This window comes from Gobius niger (genome assembly GCF_951799975.1).
Source record: "Gobius niger genome assembly, chromosome: 22".
In the NCBI taxonomy this organism is placed as follows: Eukaryota; Metazoa; Chordata; class Actinopteri; order Gobiiformes; family Gobiidae; genus Gobius; species Gobius niger.
Window position 1 is genome coordinate 5,585,245 of NC_136873.1, and position 18,614 is coordinate 5,603,858.

The following is an 18,614-nucleotide window of genomic DNA, read 5'->3' on the forward strand; positions in this document are numbered from 1 at the left end:
AATGTATTCAACTGAGTACTTTTTATTCGACTTAATAGTAGTCGTTTTGTTTCCCTCTAACGGTCATTCAGATTTGGCTATAACCCGGGCCGCTGCTATAGCCCTAGCTGTGAGTCTGAGGTGGCCGTCTGCAGCACTGGGGTCCCTCAGGGCACCGTCCTCTCACCGCTTCTCTTCACTATGTACATGTCGGACTTCACGTACAACAAGGACAGCTGTCGTCTGCAAGAAGTTCTTCCTACGACTCCGCCATCGTGGGCTGTGTGTCTGAGGGGAACGACCTGGAGGACCGGTCAGTCATCGTGGACTTTGTGGACCGGTGTGAGCGCAAACACCTGTGCTCGAGACGGGATGGACTTCAGGAGGAAGATACTAGCGCGTACAGTGCATGTTAATGAACATACAGTGACTCTCGAAAGTCTTCATAGACCTTGGACTTTTGCACATATTGTCACGTTTACAACCCTAAACATAAAGATTTGATTTGGCTTTTTTTTACTGAACGTTCACACACAAGCAACAGACAACTGTGAAGTGAAAGCTAAATGATACATGATTCTGTTATTTTTCAAAAAATAGAAAAGTGAAAAGTGGGGCTTGCATAAGTATCATACAGCATTTTCTGAGTGCATTAAATTGCCTTTAAAACATTCCTAATGACTCCAGAATGTTCACTCCTTGGCCTAACGGTTACATAGAGGCCACCTGTGTGTAATCTACTCTCAGTATAATTTCAGCTGTTCTTTCAGGCCCTCAGAGCTGTGGTCGGAGTGTATCGGTCACTAAACAACATCATGAAGGTCAAGGAGCACCAGAGAGGTCACGGATAAAGCTGTGGAGAAGTTTAAAGCAGCGTTAAGTTATACAAAGATTTCCCAAGATTTAAACATCTCAATCCATCATTCAGAAATGGAAAGAGTAAAGCACCACTGCCAACTTACCAAGACACGGTCGTTCACCTAAACTAACAAACCCAACAAGGAGAGGACAGGTCAGAAATACAACCAAGTTCCCTAAGATAACTCTGGAGGAGCTATGTGCCGCCAATCTCTGTATCAGCGTCACTTTATCAACAACCTGCATTAGGGCTGTTCTGATTATATGTTTTGTTACTTATACTTGTTGCCCCTTAAAGATTTTTTATTCATTGTATATAAGAGATCTCGTAATAAGGCTCGTCATGGCCCAGCTGCAGGCTGATGTGGGTCTGCACTCTGACCCACTGCAATTCGCCTACCAGCCACAGAGAGGGGTGGATGACGCTGTGCTCACTCTGGTACATAGTGTCATCACCCACCTGGTCTATGTCAACCTGGTCTTTGTGGATTTCTCAAGTGCATTTAACACCGTGCAGCCACATCTCATGGGACGTGAGCTGCTCCAGATGAGCGCCAACCCTCACCTCATCCTCTGGATCCTCACGGGGAGGGTCAAGAGTGAACGGCTACCTCAGTGCTGTCAGGACAATATCCACTGGTTCTCCTCAAGGTTCAGTCATCTCTCCACTTCTCTTCACTCTGTACACAAGCGACTGCAGGAGCACCACCCCAGGTATGACCTACATCAAGTACTCAGACGACACAGTTATCATGGACACCACAAACACACACGGATCACTGCAAACTGAACTGGACTCATTCTCACGGTGGCGTAGGGAGAACTGTCTGGATTTGAATGTATCCAAGACCAAAGAGATGACTTTCCTCCCGACCTCCATCCGCCTGCTGAATAAATGACTGTGTGGACTGTGTGTATTGTTTTTGAATGTATTTATTATTGCAGTATGTTGTTGTATGTCTGTGGATGTGCTGTTTTTATCGGGCCCGTACTGGCACTTCTCCTGCAAATGAAGTTCCTAACGGATAAATGTGAATTTGATTTGATTTGATCTCTATTTACTATTTCATTGCACATTTCCTCTCTGTGTTGCCCCCCCTGACAGTTTCTGATGTAACAAGTGAATTTCTCCATTGTGAGATCAATAAAGGCTTATCTTATTTCTGCCACTGAGCTGTAATGACTGGCGCTGACTGGGACTTTATCTGGGACAGGAGCTGGGATTGAGGACGTTTATTTCCAAACTGGTTTAAACTGGGATCTGGCAACAATAGAGAGAGGAGCTCATTCTGCTTTCTGATTGGATAATTGTCCAAAGAAACAGACGCAATATCAAATGTACTATGTACAAAGCATTCTACACACCACCTTAAAACAAAAAAAGGGACAAAAAATGACAAAAAAGTGACAAAGAAATGACAAAAAAAGTGACAAAAAAGTGACAAAAAGTGACAAAAAAGTGACAAAAAAGTGACAAAAAAGTGACAAAAAATGTCAAAAAAATGTCAAAAAAAATGACAAAAAATGACAAAAAAATGACAAAAAAAAGACAAAAAAAAGACAAAAAAAAGACAAAGAAATCACAAAAAAATGACAAAGAAATTACAAAAAAAATACAAAAATGTGACAAAAAAATTACAAAAATATGACAAAAAATTGATGAAAAAATGACAAAGAAATGACAAAAAAGTGACAAAAAAATGACAAAAAATGACAAAGAAATGACAAAAAAGTGACAAAAAAGTGACAAAAAAGTGACAAAAAAGTGACAAAAAGGTGACAAAAAAAAGTGACAAAAAAGTGACAAAAAAAATGACAAAAAAGTGACAAAAAATGACAAAAAAATGACAAAAAATTACAAAGAAATGACAAAGAAATGACAAAGAAATGACAAAGAAATGACAAAAAAGTGACAAAAAAGTGACAAAGAAATGACAAAAAATGACAAAAAAAATGACAAAAAAGTGACAAAAACGTGACAAAAAGTGACAAAAAATGACAAAAAATGACAAAAAAAAGTGACGCAGTGAACTTTTCATGGAATGTTTTCTCTTTTTGCGTCTGTGTTAACCAGGAAAAAATTCATCGATTACTAAATGACATTTCAATAATCAGTTAGTTGTCGATTATTGGTTAGTTGTTTCAGCTTTGGAGCATCTTAAATAATAATTAGTTAGAAAAATATCATTCATATTATTTTGTGTCTTGTCTTATAAGTGGTATTTTCATCAATACGTCTTGACCCCTATTCACAGGTGCATTATGTCATTTATTCATGTGTATTCGACCTTTTGGTGACCCAGCAAATGTATGAGTGGTTAGAATGGCGGCCATATTGCATCACAGTGGCCTCTATGACGCTCCATGGATAAGGACGACCATAGTTACATCAGACCTCCTCTGTGGTGTGTGGCTTGCACGGCATTGCCATTTCATTTGTAAGATATATTTCTTGTATTAGTGTTAATTTCGTCGACTAAAATATTTTGTCTTAATTTTAGTCAAAGTGATATTTTTGACGACTAAAATTGGACTAAAACTAAATTAAGAGTTTTTCATGAGACTAAAACTATGACTAAAATGTCCAGATATTTTAATCGACTAGAATAAGACTAAATAAAAATGAAAAGGAGAGACTAAAATCATCCAAACTTCTATTGACCGTCTGAAAAAGCCTCAGATCATGGAAATTCTCTGCCAAAGGAAAACTCTGAGCTTTATTCATGTGGGAGCAGCTCCATGAAGCAGAGGAACAAGATTAAATATCATTATAATAAATATTATAACTTCAAAGTCGACTAAATATGTCTTACATTTAGTCGACTAAATTTACTTGCAATTTTAGTCGACTAAAACTTATGGAAGCCCGTTTCCGCCATGTTAAAAAATATAACGGGAAGTCGAAATTATGAGATTTAAAGTCATAATTTCGGGTTTAAAACACAAAATTTTGAGTTTAAATCTCAAAATTACGACTTTTAAAACTCAGAATTTCGAGATTTAAACTCGGAATTTTTAGTTTTTCAGATCCGTGATCATAGACGTCGGTGCGGCGGGGACAGCGGAACCACTGGTGCAAATGTAAACAATCATGGAGGATTAGCTTCATCGTGTTGTGAACCGGAGCTACAGCAACTCTGGGACTTTTACAAAGACACAGAAGCGTTTATTTTACCTCAACACCCAGGATTAACAGCAGTGACAAGAATAGGAATGTGTTTAGGCCTTGATGATGCAGGAGCATTCCCAAAGCTAATGCTACGATCATAGCATCATGAACTTCGATGAACTTCGGATGATCATGATCATGTGAAAATGGGAAATATGCATGAATAAAGTCAATAAAACCGTAATTCTGAGTTTTAAAAGTCGTAATTTCGAGATTTAAACTCGAAATTTTGAGATTTAAACTCGAAATTTCGAGATTTAAACTCAAAATTTAAACTCGTAGTTGGAGTTTAAATCTCGAAATTCCGAGTTTAAATTCTCTAAATTACGGGTTTAAATCTCGAAATTACGAGTTTAAATCTCGAAATTACGAGTTTAAATCTCGAAATTTCGACTTCCTGTTGGGCTTTTATTTTTTTAACATGGCGGAAACGGGCTTCCATAAAAACTAGACTAGAATTGAAGATATTTTTTAGAACTAAATCTCGACTAAAATTAAATTACATTCATTAAATCACAAATCAAGACTGAAACTAAATTAATATATGTTTTCAAAATTAACACTGTCTTGTATATGTTAAATTATAACAATGGACTCTGGACATGCAAAAGTATGGACCATGAACTGAGCTCATAAAACGACATAATTCGGCATCACCATCCCCTCAGGAGCTTTTAAGTTCACTCAAAATACTATGATGATCCTGGACGGACAGAGCAGTTCCTAGTTTGGTTTCCATTGGTTTCCTTCGCTAGACAAAAAAAAAAAAAAAAATCAAATAATATGGCCTTTAGTCAAATGGGTTTTGCAGGCTGATGGTGTGCTGCCCTCTTCTGGTCTTAATGCAAAACATCAACACAACTGATTTATTGTAAAAGCGAACTCGTTAAATTCCAATCCTGTCCTCACCACAGACACACATCACTCTGGTTATCTTAATTCAATTTATTCTATGGTCAGAGTCAAATAATGCGTTAAAAAAAAACAAAAAACAAAAAAACAAACATTGATACGTGTTGTACCCGGAACCTTTTGTGTCCACCCAGAGTTCCGCACGGACCGAAAACACAGACGGAACTTTCTATAACATGATTTTTAGCTGTGTTTGACAGTACCGGCGGAGTTCTGCCTTTCTTCTTCGGAAATAAATCGTGTTTAGTGTGATTTAGTGTGAGAAGAATAACCGAATAAGTCTGGAATAAACAATACGAAGCGCAACACGCCCTGAACCCGACACGGGAGCGAGTGTGGGCGAAGGTTAGTGTTAGCATCAGAGGCTAACAGCGGCTACATCCGTCCGAGCGCTCAAGGACTCAGGTGGGTTTGTTTACATGAGAGAAATGATTTGGTGGTTATAGAAGACAGGCGAGTGGATTGAATGCGGAGTTCATCTGGGGTAGGGGAGGGTTGGACAACAGGAGACATTTCTTGGCTTTACAGTCAAGGCTTTCAACATTTTTGGCAAGATGCTAAGTCTCCAGAAGCATGTGCAGAGACATCATCAATCATAATATTAAACAGAAACTGAATCAACTCAATTTGAACTGTTGCAATGATTTCAAACTAACATTTATCTATGACAGGATGATATCTTATAGGATTTTTATGGTTAATTTGGTAAAAGTTACAATATTGAAACATGAAACAAGCCCTTCACATAGAAAACTGTATTTAAAAAAAAACTTAAACCGTAGTTTTGCTCATTACTTACGTTGACTGACGCTGATCTAGTAAGATCTACAGGAAGCAACAGGTGGATCAGACCCCCTCCAGATACAGAGTTCGGGAATGTGACGTCATATCGCTAAGCATTATGGGATTAGCAGCTATTGTAAATGAATGGAGATTTTAAAAGTTAAAATACTGGAGTTATTGTTCACGTTAAAACACTTGGACACCACAGTGAGTTAGACGTATTCACCAGCAGTATCTCGGCAGCTGACGGAGCTGTTCCACGGCTTTTTTCTCCACTTTTTATACTGTTTTTTCCGCTAATGCTAGTCTATGGAAATGTATGCTAACAGCTGCAAAGATGGCGGATCTCCATGGTAACTGTGGACTTTCCCGAACTCTATAGGAGAACAGCAGGAGAACAACAGTCTCTGGATTCAGAAGTTCTACTAATAAGGTCTCCAAAACAAAACGGAGGATCCACAGTAACGGACCATCCACCACTTCTTCAGTCCCTCCTCACAGTTTAAGACTTCGCCAATACATGTACACCAAGTAGAGGTCGACCGATTTGGCATTTGCTAAGACCGATGTTGGTTTTAAACATTTTTGAAAATTAAAAATCGGCCACAAATATTTGGCTAATGTTTGTGGCCGATTTTTCCAAACGTCTGTGTAAAGCTGAATGAAGCTTCTAAACTGTAAACTGTGTCAGTATTGAACTTTGACAACAATTAATAGAGGATTTGTTTAGAAATTGTAGCATATTTAATAAAATTTGGACTTTTTAAAAAATATATATATAAAGGTTTTTGTCTAAAGGAAACAAATAATCGTTTGAATATTATGGATTTCCATTATTACTAAAATAATCGTGATTATTATTGTTTCTATAATCGAGCAGTCCTACCCTGAGGCCTAGGACGTTGTGGGAGCCCTGACCTAGTCTCTATCACTTCTGGTCCCGGAGATATCGGCTTCTGTCAGCATTAGATCAATATTGTCAAATATCGAAATATCGGCCAACTAATACATCGGTTGACAGAAATACCAGGTGTCAAGGATGAAAGGCTTGGGACACTAATGTCTCATGTGTAGCCCAACGCTCCCCACAGAATTTGACCCAACGCTCCCCTGTCGGCCATTTTAGATGTTTTCGCCTCCAGCTAAAAACACATGGCTTTTAGTCAATCATTAAAGAGGGGGTATTGTGCTTTTTTCAGCCACATAGCACCAGTCTATATCACACTACAATGATGACAAACCTTCTGTTGGTCTGTAAATGCAGTAAATCAGAATAACTGCCTTGTATAAAATGTCTCTCTCAAAATGGCTGTAGTGAATGCCTTGAAATAGGCCTCTGTCTCTTTAAGAACCTCTGAGCCTTTCCGACACGCCCCCTCCACACGCTGTCTGTGGCATCAGTGGGGAGGGGGTTCTGCTGAGGGGCAGTGGTTGGTTACTCGGCTGGTGACGAAAGCTCGGAGGCGTCTCCAGGAGGTGGGGGCGTTCCTAGGAGGACTCAGGCAAACCTATCCCTAAAATGGCCGCCGTCAGAGTTTTTACAGATTACTCAAAAATACGTGAATGTGCCAAGGCAACACTTCAGGCATGTTTTTAATGAGGGAATGACATAATAGCATGATGTAAAATGTTGAATAAATCGATTTTGCATAATACCCCCCATTTAAAAACCTTTAGATTATGCTCATTCATCCTGGAAATTATGAGAAATTAAAGTAAAGTTCTGAAAGAAAGCTGACTCACTTTATAACCAAAAGTTGTTGTGTTTTATTTTTTTTTGCTCTGGTTAACTCACCTTTCAGGCAGCTATCAAGCTTCCACATCACACTCTGCGACCGCAACCTCTCAGTTTAGCTCGGTCTCCCTGAATGTGTGTGTTCAACCAGTTTAACCAGTTTGAAAGTATAAGGCAGAATTATGGCCCTCACTATAAATCATGTTGTCTTCCCTCCCTGTAGCCCCCTTGGTAGCGATGTCTGGCCTCTCCTCGTACGCGGTGCGGATGGCCCGGCTGAGCGCACAGATCTTTGGGGACGTGGTGCGGCCCACAGACCAGCGCTCGCTGAAGGTGGTGCGGCTCTTCCAGGAACAGCCTTTGGCCAAAAAGAAAGAAGTGATCGACTGGTACCCACAGCACAAGATCTACTACGCCATGACCCAGAAGCTACGCTACTTGGGCCTCTTCAGGTTAGACTGAATCTAGACTAAACTAGTAACCAATCATTCTTAACTTAGTGTACTATGTTCAGAGTGATTGTGCAAATTGTATTTCAGTGCCATAAAGGTAAAAAAAAAAAACAGTTCAATTAAACTCAGGGCTCTTTGAATCACTGACATCAATCTTAGAAGCCTGGGATGATTAGTTTTCAGGTTAAGCCCAGTTAAGGGAAAAACTACTGAAAAAGGATGTTCCACATTATTAAGCAGACCACCATTTTCAAGCAATATGGGAAAGTAAAAGGGTCTCTCTGCTGATGAAAAGCGTGAAATAGTTGAATGCCTTGGAGTAGGTATGAAAACCTTTGATATTTCACGAAAGATTAAGCGTAATCATCGTACTGTTTAGAGATTTGTGGATGATTCAGACACACTCGGGTTTGTGCAGATAAAGGCTCAATGAGGACGATTTCTGCCAGACAAATACATCAGATTAAGAGAACAGCTGCTACAAAGCAGCAGACAGGTATTTGAAGCTGCTGGTGCCTCCTGAACATGAAGGTGTAGGACCCTCCAGAGGCTGCCACTACTTTCACTACAGCCATTTTGAGAGAGCAATTTTATACAAGGCAGTTATTCTAATTTACTGCATTTACAGACCAACAGAAGGTTTGGTCATCATTGTAGTGTGATATAGACTGGTGCTATGTGATTGAAAAAGGCATAACACCCCCTCTTTAAAGAAAATATTCACAGGTAATAGTTTATTTACCTGCATAGAGAGATGAATGCAGACTGTATTTGGACATAAATTAGAGTAATTAGAAACATCTTTCAGGCCTAGAGTACCCTAAGTGTAGACTGATAAACACCCTGAGCTCGCAAATGGTTGTAGCTGTTAGAGGATAACAATAATAATAAATTGCTATTTATCATACTGGGCCAAGCTGTACTGTCATACACGTACTGTCACCGATGGTAAATAAACCTCTACTGTGTAAGACACCCAGACTGCTGCCTATTTTCCATCTACCCTCTCGAACACCATTGTTAATTCTCTAACAGTGACCCTGCTGGGAAATGTTTCAGTCTCTACTAGTTGTGAAACTGAAATAGTCTACAGAAGAAATCCACAGTGTGCTCAGCCGCTGATCAGAATGTGCATCACACCTTCAGACTCATCTTCACACTTGTCTAGCACATGCAGATTTTTATACTTTTATTTTATAATTATTTCCTTGACAAAGAATGCAAGCCCTTCTTTTTGTGCGTCTCTCTTTAGTTGAAGCTGTGTTCGTTAACTTTGCTTGATGCGCAATAGGGCTTCTGAACTTTTGGCTTTAGTTGCTGCTAGAAAGCTACAGATACTACATGAATTGAGACGACATCGGAATTGTGGTCAAGCCTTACTAAAATTGTGATGTTTTTTTATTTTTTTTTTGCCATATTGCCCACCCCTAATGAGTGGGTCAACTTTTTGTCTGACCCTGCCCAACCCCCGGCATAAATATTGAGCCTGACCCCATGCCCTTGTCTGCCCTTGTCTGCACTCCAACAATTTGCAGCCGGAATGTCCTTATCCAACATAGATACAGACGGCATCTCGTCATAGAAGGGGGCGTGGCTTCGCCGAGGGGGAAAATAGAATCTTTAGAGAAACACAATTTTCACTCTTTTTAGCCATTTTCTGGTGGAATATGAACTTATTTATCACATAAATAAAGTCAAGTGTAAATCGGGCCCATATGGATATTTTCTCACAGCAGATTGTTCAGTAGAAGTGAAAAAACGGCAGTTGTAGCAAGCGCTAGCTAACCGTTAGCATTAGCCCGATGCTAACATGTTGCATTATGTAACAAACGCTGAATTATGAACATAGTTTCCTACTAAATAAAGATACAAAGACATGGGGAGGAGCAAAGTGGTTCAACAGCCCATAAATACATAAATAACGGAGAATGCTAACCTGATGCTTTGAGAACTAGAGCTTCAGCAGCATTTTGAACAATCCGTCCGTCCTTAAACAGGGGAAAGGGAAGTGACATCACCAACAGCTGTTTTTCTTCTTCTTTAAAGTTATTGGTGGAGTGAGGCCAAACAAAAGTGCATGTCGCCCCCTACTGTACAGTGTCAACAACAACATAGTGTCCAAACAAAGACATTTAAAGAGGGGGTATTATGCTTTTTTCAGCCACATAGCACCAGTCTATATCACACTACAATGATGACGAAACCTTCTGTTGGTCTGTCAATGCAGTAAATTAGAATAACTGCCTTATATAAAATTGCTCTTTCAAAATGGCGTTAGCAAATGACTTGAAATAGGCCTCTGTCTCTTTAAGAACCTCTGACCCTTTCCGACACGCCCCCTCCACACGCTGTCTGTGGCATCACAACAACACTCCGCTTGTCTCAACAGTATTGAAACTACGATCGGTGCATTTTAATTTTTATTGTTGGAGAGGAGCTACTGTTTATCACTTTGTGAACAATGGCCACACAGGATATTATTTGGAAACGAACCTTCCACACCGGACGCTTGGAAGGGGCTCTTGCCTGAAAAATAACTGCTGTTTGGAGGCTCTCTCTTTGCATCTGCCATGCCCTATGGATCTCTAACTATACCCCCATGGACGACACCAGGATCTGCAGGAGCCCATACGATTCAAAAGACGGACATTATCTGTGCAGGTGGACAATGGTTTTTCGAGGTTACCCGTTAGCTTGTTATAATCGACTACAGCTCATTGTTGATGAAAAGTCTGCAATAAACCACAAATGTGTAAAGCCAGGCTCATTGTGTGATCATCGTAAAGGCTGCTTCGAGTAGTTGCCGGCTTTATTGACGTTGTTTGTGCATAATATGCTGCCGGTTTTCAATGAATGTTGTGAAGGTGAAGGTTGTTAGCTTGTCGCGGCTAATAGTGCCTTAGCTCCGGGAGAAAACCACTCGGCTACGACTCACTGTAGATGAAATGTGAGCAATAAACTACACAATCAACAAGCCCGGCTCAGTGTGTGATCATCATAAAGGCTGCTTCAAGCAGTTGCCTGTTTTAGTGACGTTTTCAATGCATAATATGCTGCTTGTATTCAGTGAATTTTCCCGTTAGCTTGTCGCGGCTAGCTTGTTAGCTCCGGGAGAAAACCACTCGGCTATGACCCATTGTAGATGAAATGTGAGCAATAAACTTCCAAATCAACAAGCCAGGCTCCGTGTGTGATCATTGTTAAACGGTTCTTTATGTGTGTGGTGGTTTTATTGACTTTATTTGTGCATATTTCTCGTTTCCACGTGATGACTCGAGGTTTAGCTTAGCATTAGCTTTCTCCGGAGGCTCTGTGCATCATCAAGGCCCAGCGCAGAACCAGACACTGAAATAAGCGCTCTTGTCACCGGTTTTAATCCTGGGTGTTTCGGTAACAGAAACACTGATGTGTGTCTTTGTAAAAGTCTGCTGTAGCTCCGGTTCACAACACATGAAGCTAATCCTCCATGATGACTCTGTTTACATCTTAGGGCTACACAGTGCGGGGAGGGGGTTCTGCTGAGGAGCAGTGGTTGGTTACTCGGCTGGTGACGAAAGGTCGGAGGCGTATCCTGGAGGTCGAGGGCGTTTCCTGAAGGAATCAGGCGTTTTATCCCTAAAATGGCCGCCATCAGAGTTTCTACAGATTACTCGAAAATACGTGAATGTGCCAAGGCAACACTTCAGGCATGGTTTTAATGAGGGAATGACTTAATAACATGATGTAAAGCTTGAAAAAGTCGATTTTGCATAATAGGCCCCCTTTAAGGAGAAAAATAAATCCAAATGATCCAAACATTTCCCTTTAGTGTTTTTTTTTATTTCAGCAGCTGTTTCTTAAAGCTACAGCAGCAAATGATCCATGTGGCTTAAGTTTCTAAATGAAAACAAAAGCATTTCATCAGTTTCCTGAGTTTCCTCTTTAACACTGACATGTGACTGAGCTGTGGGGACGACAACATGGATTTGCATTGCATTTGTTTTGGCCACAGCTGACCTGGAAGCACCTCGGGCACATCCTTTCTTCTTTTTTTGTGTTCCCTTTCCTTTATTTATTGATTTCTTACAACAGAAATAATGAAAAGGCTGGTTTACAAATAAAAATCCGTCCGTAAGCATAGAATTAAGACATTACATTACAGACGTCGAGCACTTCCGTTCCGCTGTGACGACACAACTGAACACTCAGTCGTTCACCAGGAGAGGGCGGAGCCTCAGAGAGCAGGATTCAGGAGGATTACTGAGAGCTGCGTGAATGAAGCCACAAACCACTCTGGGGGGGTTTTTAATAAAGCAATAGCATAACAACATGGCTAAAAGCTCCAATAAGTCGATTTTGCATGATATAGGACCTTTAAGAAGTTTTTTAAGATGTTCATGAATGAGGCTCATTATGTTTGAAATCTTTGCATTATGGAAATGTCTCAAATACAAGCTAATGTTTTTGTTCATCTTCCCTTGCTTCATTTGTTACCTAACCTGAAGCCGCACACATGGACTGGGATTCTGGACTAAAATCTATTTTTATTTACATTTCAGGGATGAACACGAGGACTTTAAGGAGGAGATGGGGCGTCTGAGGAAACTCAAAGGCAAAGGCAAACCAAAGAAAGGAGAAGGAAAACGGGCCACCAAGAAGAAATGACGGGTCTCTGTTCGGACTTTAGATCCAGTCATATCGTTACCATCGCCACAATCGGACTTTGAAAAGAGCTTTTTGTGATTTGACGTTAATAAATTGTTTCAAGGTGATGTTGCATTATTTTGCTTTCTCTACATTCTGCTTTAGGCTGTCACGCGGGGTCACTGCATAAGAGCCCATTGTATTTCTTTTACCATATCTAATCTGATTTTTTTTTTAATGAATTTTTATGGTACTATCCAAACTTTCACATTATTTCAAGTCTCTTAGATTATGTTTTAGTCTTCACTAAAACAAATTCTTTTAATTGAGTACCGTGATACTATTGAGCGCACCTGAATATAAACCACACCAGTAAAATTTGTTGGTATCGCATTAAAAATTGATAATTTTCTGAGCTGCTTTTCATGTTGAGGACAGTGTTAATTTTGATTGATCTTTTATTTTAGTTTTAGTCTTAGTCTTTTGACTAAAATGTAATTTAATTTTAGTCAAGATTTAGTCCAAAAAAACATTTCAATTTTAGTCTAGTTTTAGTCAACTAAAATTGCATGCCAAATTAAGACTAATTTATCGACTTATATTTATAATATTCATCATAATCATATTTAATCAAGGTCCTCGACTTCATGGAGCTGCTCCACATGAACAAAGCTCAGAGCTGATCCTTTAGCAGTGAATTTAAATGATATGACTTTCTTTCAGACGGTCAATAGAAGTTTGGCTGATTTTAGTCTCTCCTTTTCATTTTTATTTAGTCTTATTTTAGTCGACTAAAATATCTGGACATTTTAGTCACAGTTTTAGTCTCATGAGAAACTTTTCATTTAGTTTTAGTCCAATTTTAGTCGTCAAAAATATCACTTTGACTAAAATTAAGACTAAATATTTTAGTCGACGAAATTAACACTGGTTGAGGACTGGCCAATATTTTAGTCAGAGAAAAGTCAGTTTATTAATAAGAAATGTAGTGACCAGATCTTATAATACATCAGAAACTACAAACTGGTTGCGGTAATGAGAAAAATGTTTTAAAGTCCCTTTCTTTTCTTCTTCAGTTCTTTGAACTGCGTGGAAAAAATAATCCATTTTGGTTTCTTATTAAATTCACATTTTAAGTCTATCACGGTAATGAGAATTTTTATGGATTTGTACACTACAAAAAGTCAATATCCAGCATTGTCTTAAATGACTTGAATTGAGGAAATGTATCTTGTTTTGAGCGGTTTTCACTCATTTAGACACTTTTCCTGATCGGACCAAGTTTACTTTGCTTGTTTGAGGACATTTCAGACCAGTTCTAGGGTAAATCTCGCTTTGAAATAAGAAAGTAAAGTTGCCAATGAGATAAGACCAATTTTCTTACCCCATTGGCAAAGAAAATGACCTGAAATAAGGACCAAATGTATCGAAACGAGTCAGAAACATCTCAGAACAAGTGAAATAATCAAGAACCCAAGAACTTCTTAACTCGTCAAAACAACTAAAATTTGGATTATTGTGCTCAAATTGAGATGTTTATACTGATCTAGTTAAATACTTTTTGCAGTGCATTTGTATTTGACAAGTTGAAAAATGCTAAAAAATAAATTTAAAAAGCGTCAAGACCTTAAGAAATCCTGAAAAGAAAGTGTGTTGACATATACCATTTGACCAATTTTCAAGATGAAACGCTTCGAAAACCATAATTTTGCGAATAATCCCACAATCGCATTTACAGTATTTTGCACCTGAAGCCACGTTACAGGCTTCAGCAAACATGGGCTGCATCTAAAAAATGTAAGGCTGCAGCCGAAAACAGAAAAGTGGTAGGAGGTCTAGGAGTTAGGGAAAGGAGCCTGTATGCTTCCTGTCATGTCTACTTTAGGGACCTCTGGTAGTTCCTCACTGGGGCTTAGTTACTATGTGCCACCCCATACGCCACCACAACGCCAGTTTTTCATGAAACAGCTGTTGGTGATGTAATTTCCCCTGTGGTTTCCGCCCTGGGTGAGAATGGTCGGATTGGGCAAATGCTGCTGTAACTCTTGGTTCTAACTGCACAGGGATTTAACGGTTGACCTTACCACATCATAAGAGTTAGGAGCGAGGATCGGGACATAGAAGCCACGTACTTGAGGATTTCGGTTGAGCCCTATAGATACAGACGGCATCTCGTCATAGAAGGGGGCGTGGCCTCGCCGAGGGGGAAAATAGAATCTTTAGAGAAACACAATTTTCCCTCTTTTTAGCCATTTTCTGGTGGAATATGAACTTATTTATCACAAAAATAAAGTCAAATGTAAATCGGGCCCATATGGATATTTTCTCACAGCAGATTGTTCAGTAGAAGTGAAAAAACGGCAGTTGTAGCAAGCGCTAGCTAACCGCTAGCATTAGCCCGATGCTAACATGTAGCATCAAGTTAGCATTCTCCGTTATTCATGTATTTATGGGATGTTGAACCACTTTGCTCCTCCCCATGTCTTTGTATCATTATTTAGTAGAAACTATATTCATAATTCAGCATTTGTTACAGTAGTTTTTGAATAATTAGAGAAAATATACATTTTTTCAAAATTGTTTTCCCCCTTAACTGTTTTCAAACATGACCATATATGGTCATGTTTGAAAACAGTTAAGGGGGAAAACAATTTTGAAAAAATCTGAGCTTTCTCTAATTATCAAAAACTACTTTAACAAATGCTGAATTATGAATATCGTTTTCTACTAAATAAAGGTACAAAAACATGGAGAGGAGCAAAGTGGTTCAACATCCCATAAATACTTAAAAAAACAGAGAATGCTAACATGATGCTACATGTTAGCATCGGGCTAATGCTAACGGTTAGCTAGCGCGAGCTACAACTGCCGTTTTTTTCACTTCTACTGAACAATCTGCTGTGAGAAAATATCCATATGGACCCGGTTTACACTTGACTTTATTTATGTGATAAATAAGTTCATATTCCACCAGAAAATGGCTAAAAAGAGTGAAAAAATGTGTTTCCCAAAAGATTGTATTTTCCCCCTCAGCGAGGCCACGCCCCCTTCTATGACGAGATGCCGTCTGTATCTATATTAGCTCATAGGAACCTCCTTCTCATTGACCTGGCATCATCGTCAGCAATGACAAGGGACATCCAAATGTGGCAGTGCAGTCAGGAGGCAGTGACGAAAGGAGCTGTGATGGTTCCTGTAATACCTCCTTTAGCATAAGAACCTAAGGATGTTACTCTTCAGCCCATGAGCTAAGAACAATCCCACAAGCCATTGCGCTGACAGTTTTGCTGTGTGACATTTCATTAACTCATTGACTGCCAATGACGTCTATAAATGTCAATTGAAATCCAAACGTTGACTGCCAATGACATCTATAGACGTCAATTAGGTTTTTCAATGGGAATGGCTGCAGCAAAGCCTTGAGCATGTCTGGTATTAAAATCTTAGTTGTAGTTCTTTTTTTGAGACACTAGGTGGCAGCATTGCTCTTTGGATGCGATCACAGTCAATGTTTTTCAACTTTATGTTTGGATTTGGAGCTGTTATTAACGTCGGAGAATTTTCTACACAATTTTACATACATTAAGACTACCATACCTTTAAACAATTTGCAAAAGCCCAGATGAAGATGGCATGACCTTGGACGCTCAAGTCTGGTTCATTCTTGGCTGCAGTTTCAAGACACTTAATGGTTCAGGTTCATTGGTTAAAACAATGATGGAAATGACCAGTCATCACACAGATCAGAAAGATGGCGGGTTCTGTGTCCCAGAGATGAACGTCACGTGCTGTGGTCTGAAAGAACAAATGCAAAAGACCTGGTGAGGGTCTGAATCTGGTAAGAGTTTGTCATTATCCACAGAAAAACAAGTCCTGTACCGACTTGGGATGACAGGGTACTCTGCCAGGAAGAAGCCCTTAGTCCAAAAGAAACAGCAGTCAGTTTTTCGTGGTTTTGTTATAGTTTTTACATTAGCTGCGCTCCACCACTGGGGGCCGCCATTACTGTCTTCACCTCGTATACGGACTCAGAGCTGTCTTGAGGTCTCCGAGTTTACAAGTTGTAATCACCAGTTCGAGCGGCATTTTTCCAAGTGGAAGGTGTTGCCTTGAATGTAACTTTATATTTATTTATTTATTTGAGCAGCAAAGACTCTGCTCAAAAGGAGTGGCCAAAGCGAGAGCTTATAAGCGCCCACCCTCAAAATCAATACAATTAAAATGATCATTTCAAAAGAACATAGTGGAACAACAAAGGAACAAAACAACAACAGGAAGGAACAGCAAAACCGAATAGACCAAACACACCCGCAGCATCCGACCATGGCAGAAATGACCATTTACAAGATGGTATGTGCATTATGGCTTTACATGACTGAAACTTGCACTGCACTGTATACAATCCCCAAAAGGGAGCAATGCTGATTACAAAACAACTGGTCTTGTTTCATGTATGGAGTCTAGTTCAACAGGTGATCATTGATACACTTCATTCAGATGGTTGCCATGCCTAACATTGTTAGCATTACCGAGAGTCACTAGTTTTATGTTAAAAAGACACATTAAAATACATATTATACTCCGTGATCTTGCTACTTCCCAGTCATCATTACCATCCTCTGTATAATACTAGCTGAGACCCGGCCTTTGGCCGGGCCTCGCTAGTCTCCACATTTGATATTCAGAGATTATGAGTTATTACAAAGAAATGTCCAGTATAGTCCCTATAACCCGTCACTCAGTACAGCTGTAGACCCGCAGTAAGCAGACCAGTGGTTCCCCATTCATTCCTAAAACTATGGCCACTCCAAATGTTTAAAATAATGAATGCTAAAAATAATGTCAAACAAACTGCAATTGGAGTGTTTGCACCCGTACTCCTTTCTTATAAACTACATCGACAATATGTTGCAAAACTCAGGGAATAGAAATCAAGAAACAGTGGAATATTTATGGAGAAATATTAGCGGTTCAGCTCTAACGGTTCGGTTCACGGTGCAGGACCCGTGGTTTGGAGCAATCTAAAAAATAAGAAGTTGTTTTTTATTAGACAGTATTTATATCCTTATAATACAATTGGCAATGCTTTCAAAGCCGATTTATAGAATGTAAAGAAGAAATAGAGAAGAAATGGTACAGCAGCAAAGTAAAAAAAAACATAAATAAAAAAAAAAGCAACAGTGCAGGCCATGCGCTCGTTAAGTGGTTTCACTTTCGCTTTCCGCACACGGAGGCTGAAGCTCTCGGAGCAGCGCGTTTCAGTTGAAGCCAAAGAGACAAAACTTTGGAGACGGAATATGACCAGGATTGGATCTTACGCATGTGTCTGAGCTTCTGACATGACAGCACTGGATCTGTAATGAACCACAGCCTCGGTCACTGCAGGAGAGACTTAAACAAAGACGCGTAGATGTGTTTTGGAGGATGTACCTGTACCTGCGGAGCGTGTGCAGCTGCAGTTTAGGGTGAGTGACGATGACACACATCGCCCTGTTAGGATGCGCGCACGCACACATACACACACACACACGCACGGCAGTCAGATCTCGTGCACTCGCGTTGTTGTGACGGCGGGTTGTCCTCGGACAGCAGCACCGCGGTCCATATGGACCCGTGACCAATGCCCGCGGCCGGTGGGACGGTGACGTGGGGGCCGGCCGCGGATTGTTGGGAAATGAACATGGCAAGTCTTATATAGCGCTTTTCCAGACGCTCGTCGGTGTACAATTTGTTGCAGTATTCATTCAGTCCACTGCGCACATCAGCCCCCACCACCAACCACGCACACACTCACTACTGTCGCCAGGTTCCCAAACGGTCTCCCATCCCAGTCCTAACCAGGCCCGTCCCTGCTTAGCTTCAAAGTCGGTATGGGAAATAAAAATGGCGGCGCCCAGGCGGCGGCCATTGAGATAGCGTTTTCTATAATAGATTCATTTGTGTACCACAATGATAATATATATAGTTTTTTATTATTTAATTGTATTTATTATTAAGTATATGTATTATGTAAGCCTTGCACAGTGTAGTGCATTAAAAGACAAGGTTTATGAGCCCGCTGGGAGGGTCCTCTCAACAGATTCAAAGCTTGCCTACCCTAATT

At 40.0% G+C, this 18,614-nt stretch overlaps 1 protein-coding gene across 1 annotated transcript; it reads left to right on the top strand.

The window, feature by feature from the left end:
• The first annotated feature begins 7,663 nt into the window (after positions 1–7,663).
• On the top strand, positions 7,664–12,648 carry mrps33 (mitochondrial ribosomal protein S33). The gene is made up of 2 exons (XM_079581305.1): positions 7,664–7,888; positions 12,427–12,648. The coding sequence occupies exons 1-2, from the start codon at positions 7,674–7,676 to the stop codon at positions 12,530–12,532; spliced, it is 321 nt and encodes a 106-aa protein (XP_079437431.1). The 5' UTR covers positions 7,664–7,673; the 3' UTR covers positions 12,533–12,648.
• Positions 12,649–18,614: the final 5,966 nt, after the last annotated feature.

Coding starts and splice junctions, on each gene's coding strand:
- mrps33 (XM_079581305.1), top strand. CDS start 7,674: ATGTCTGGCCTCTCCTCGTACGCGGTGCGGATGGCCCGGCTGAGCGCA. Junction 7,889..12,426: donor CGCTACTTGGGCCTCTTCAG/GTTAGACTGAAT, acceptor TTTACATTTCAG/GGATGAACACGAGGACTTTA.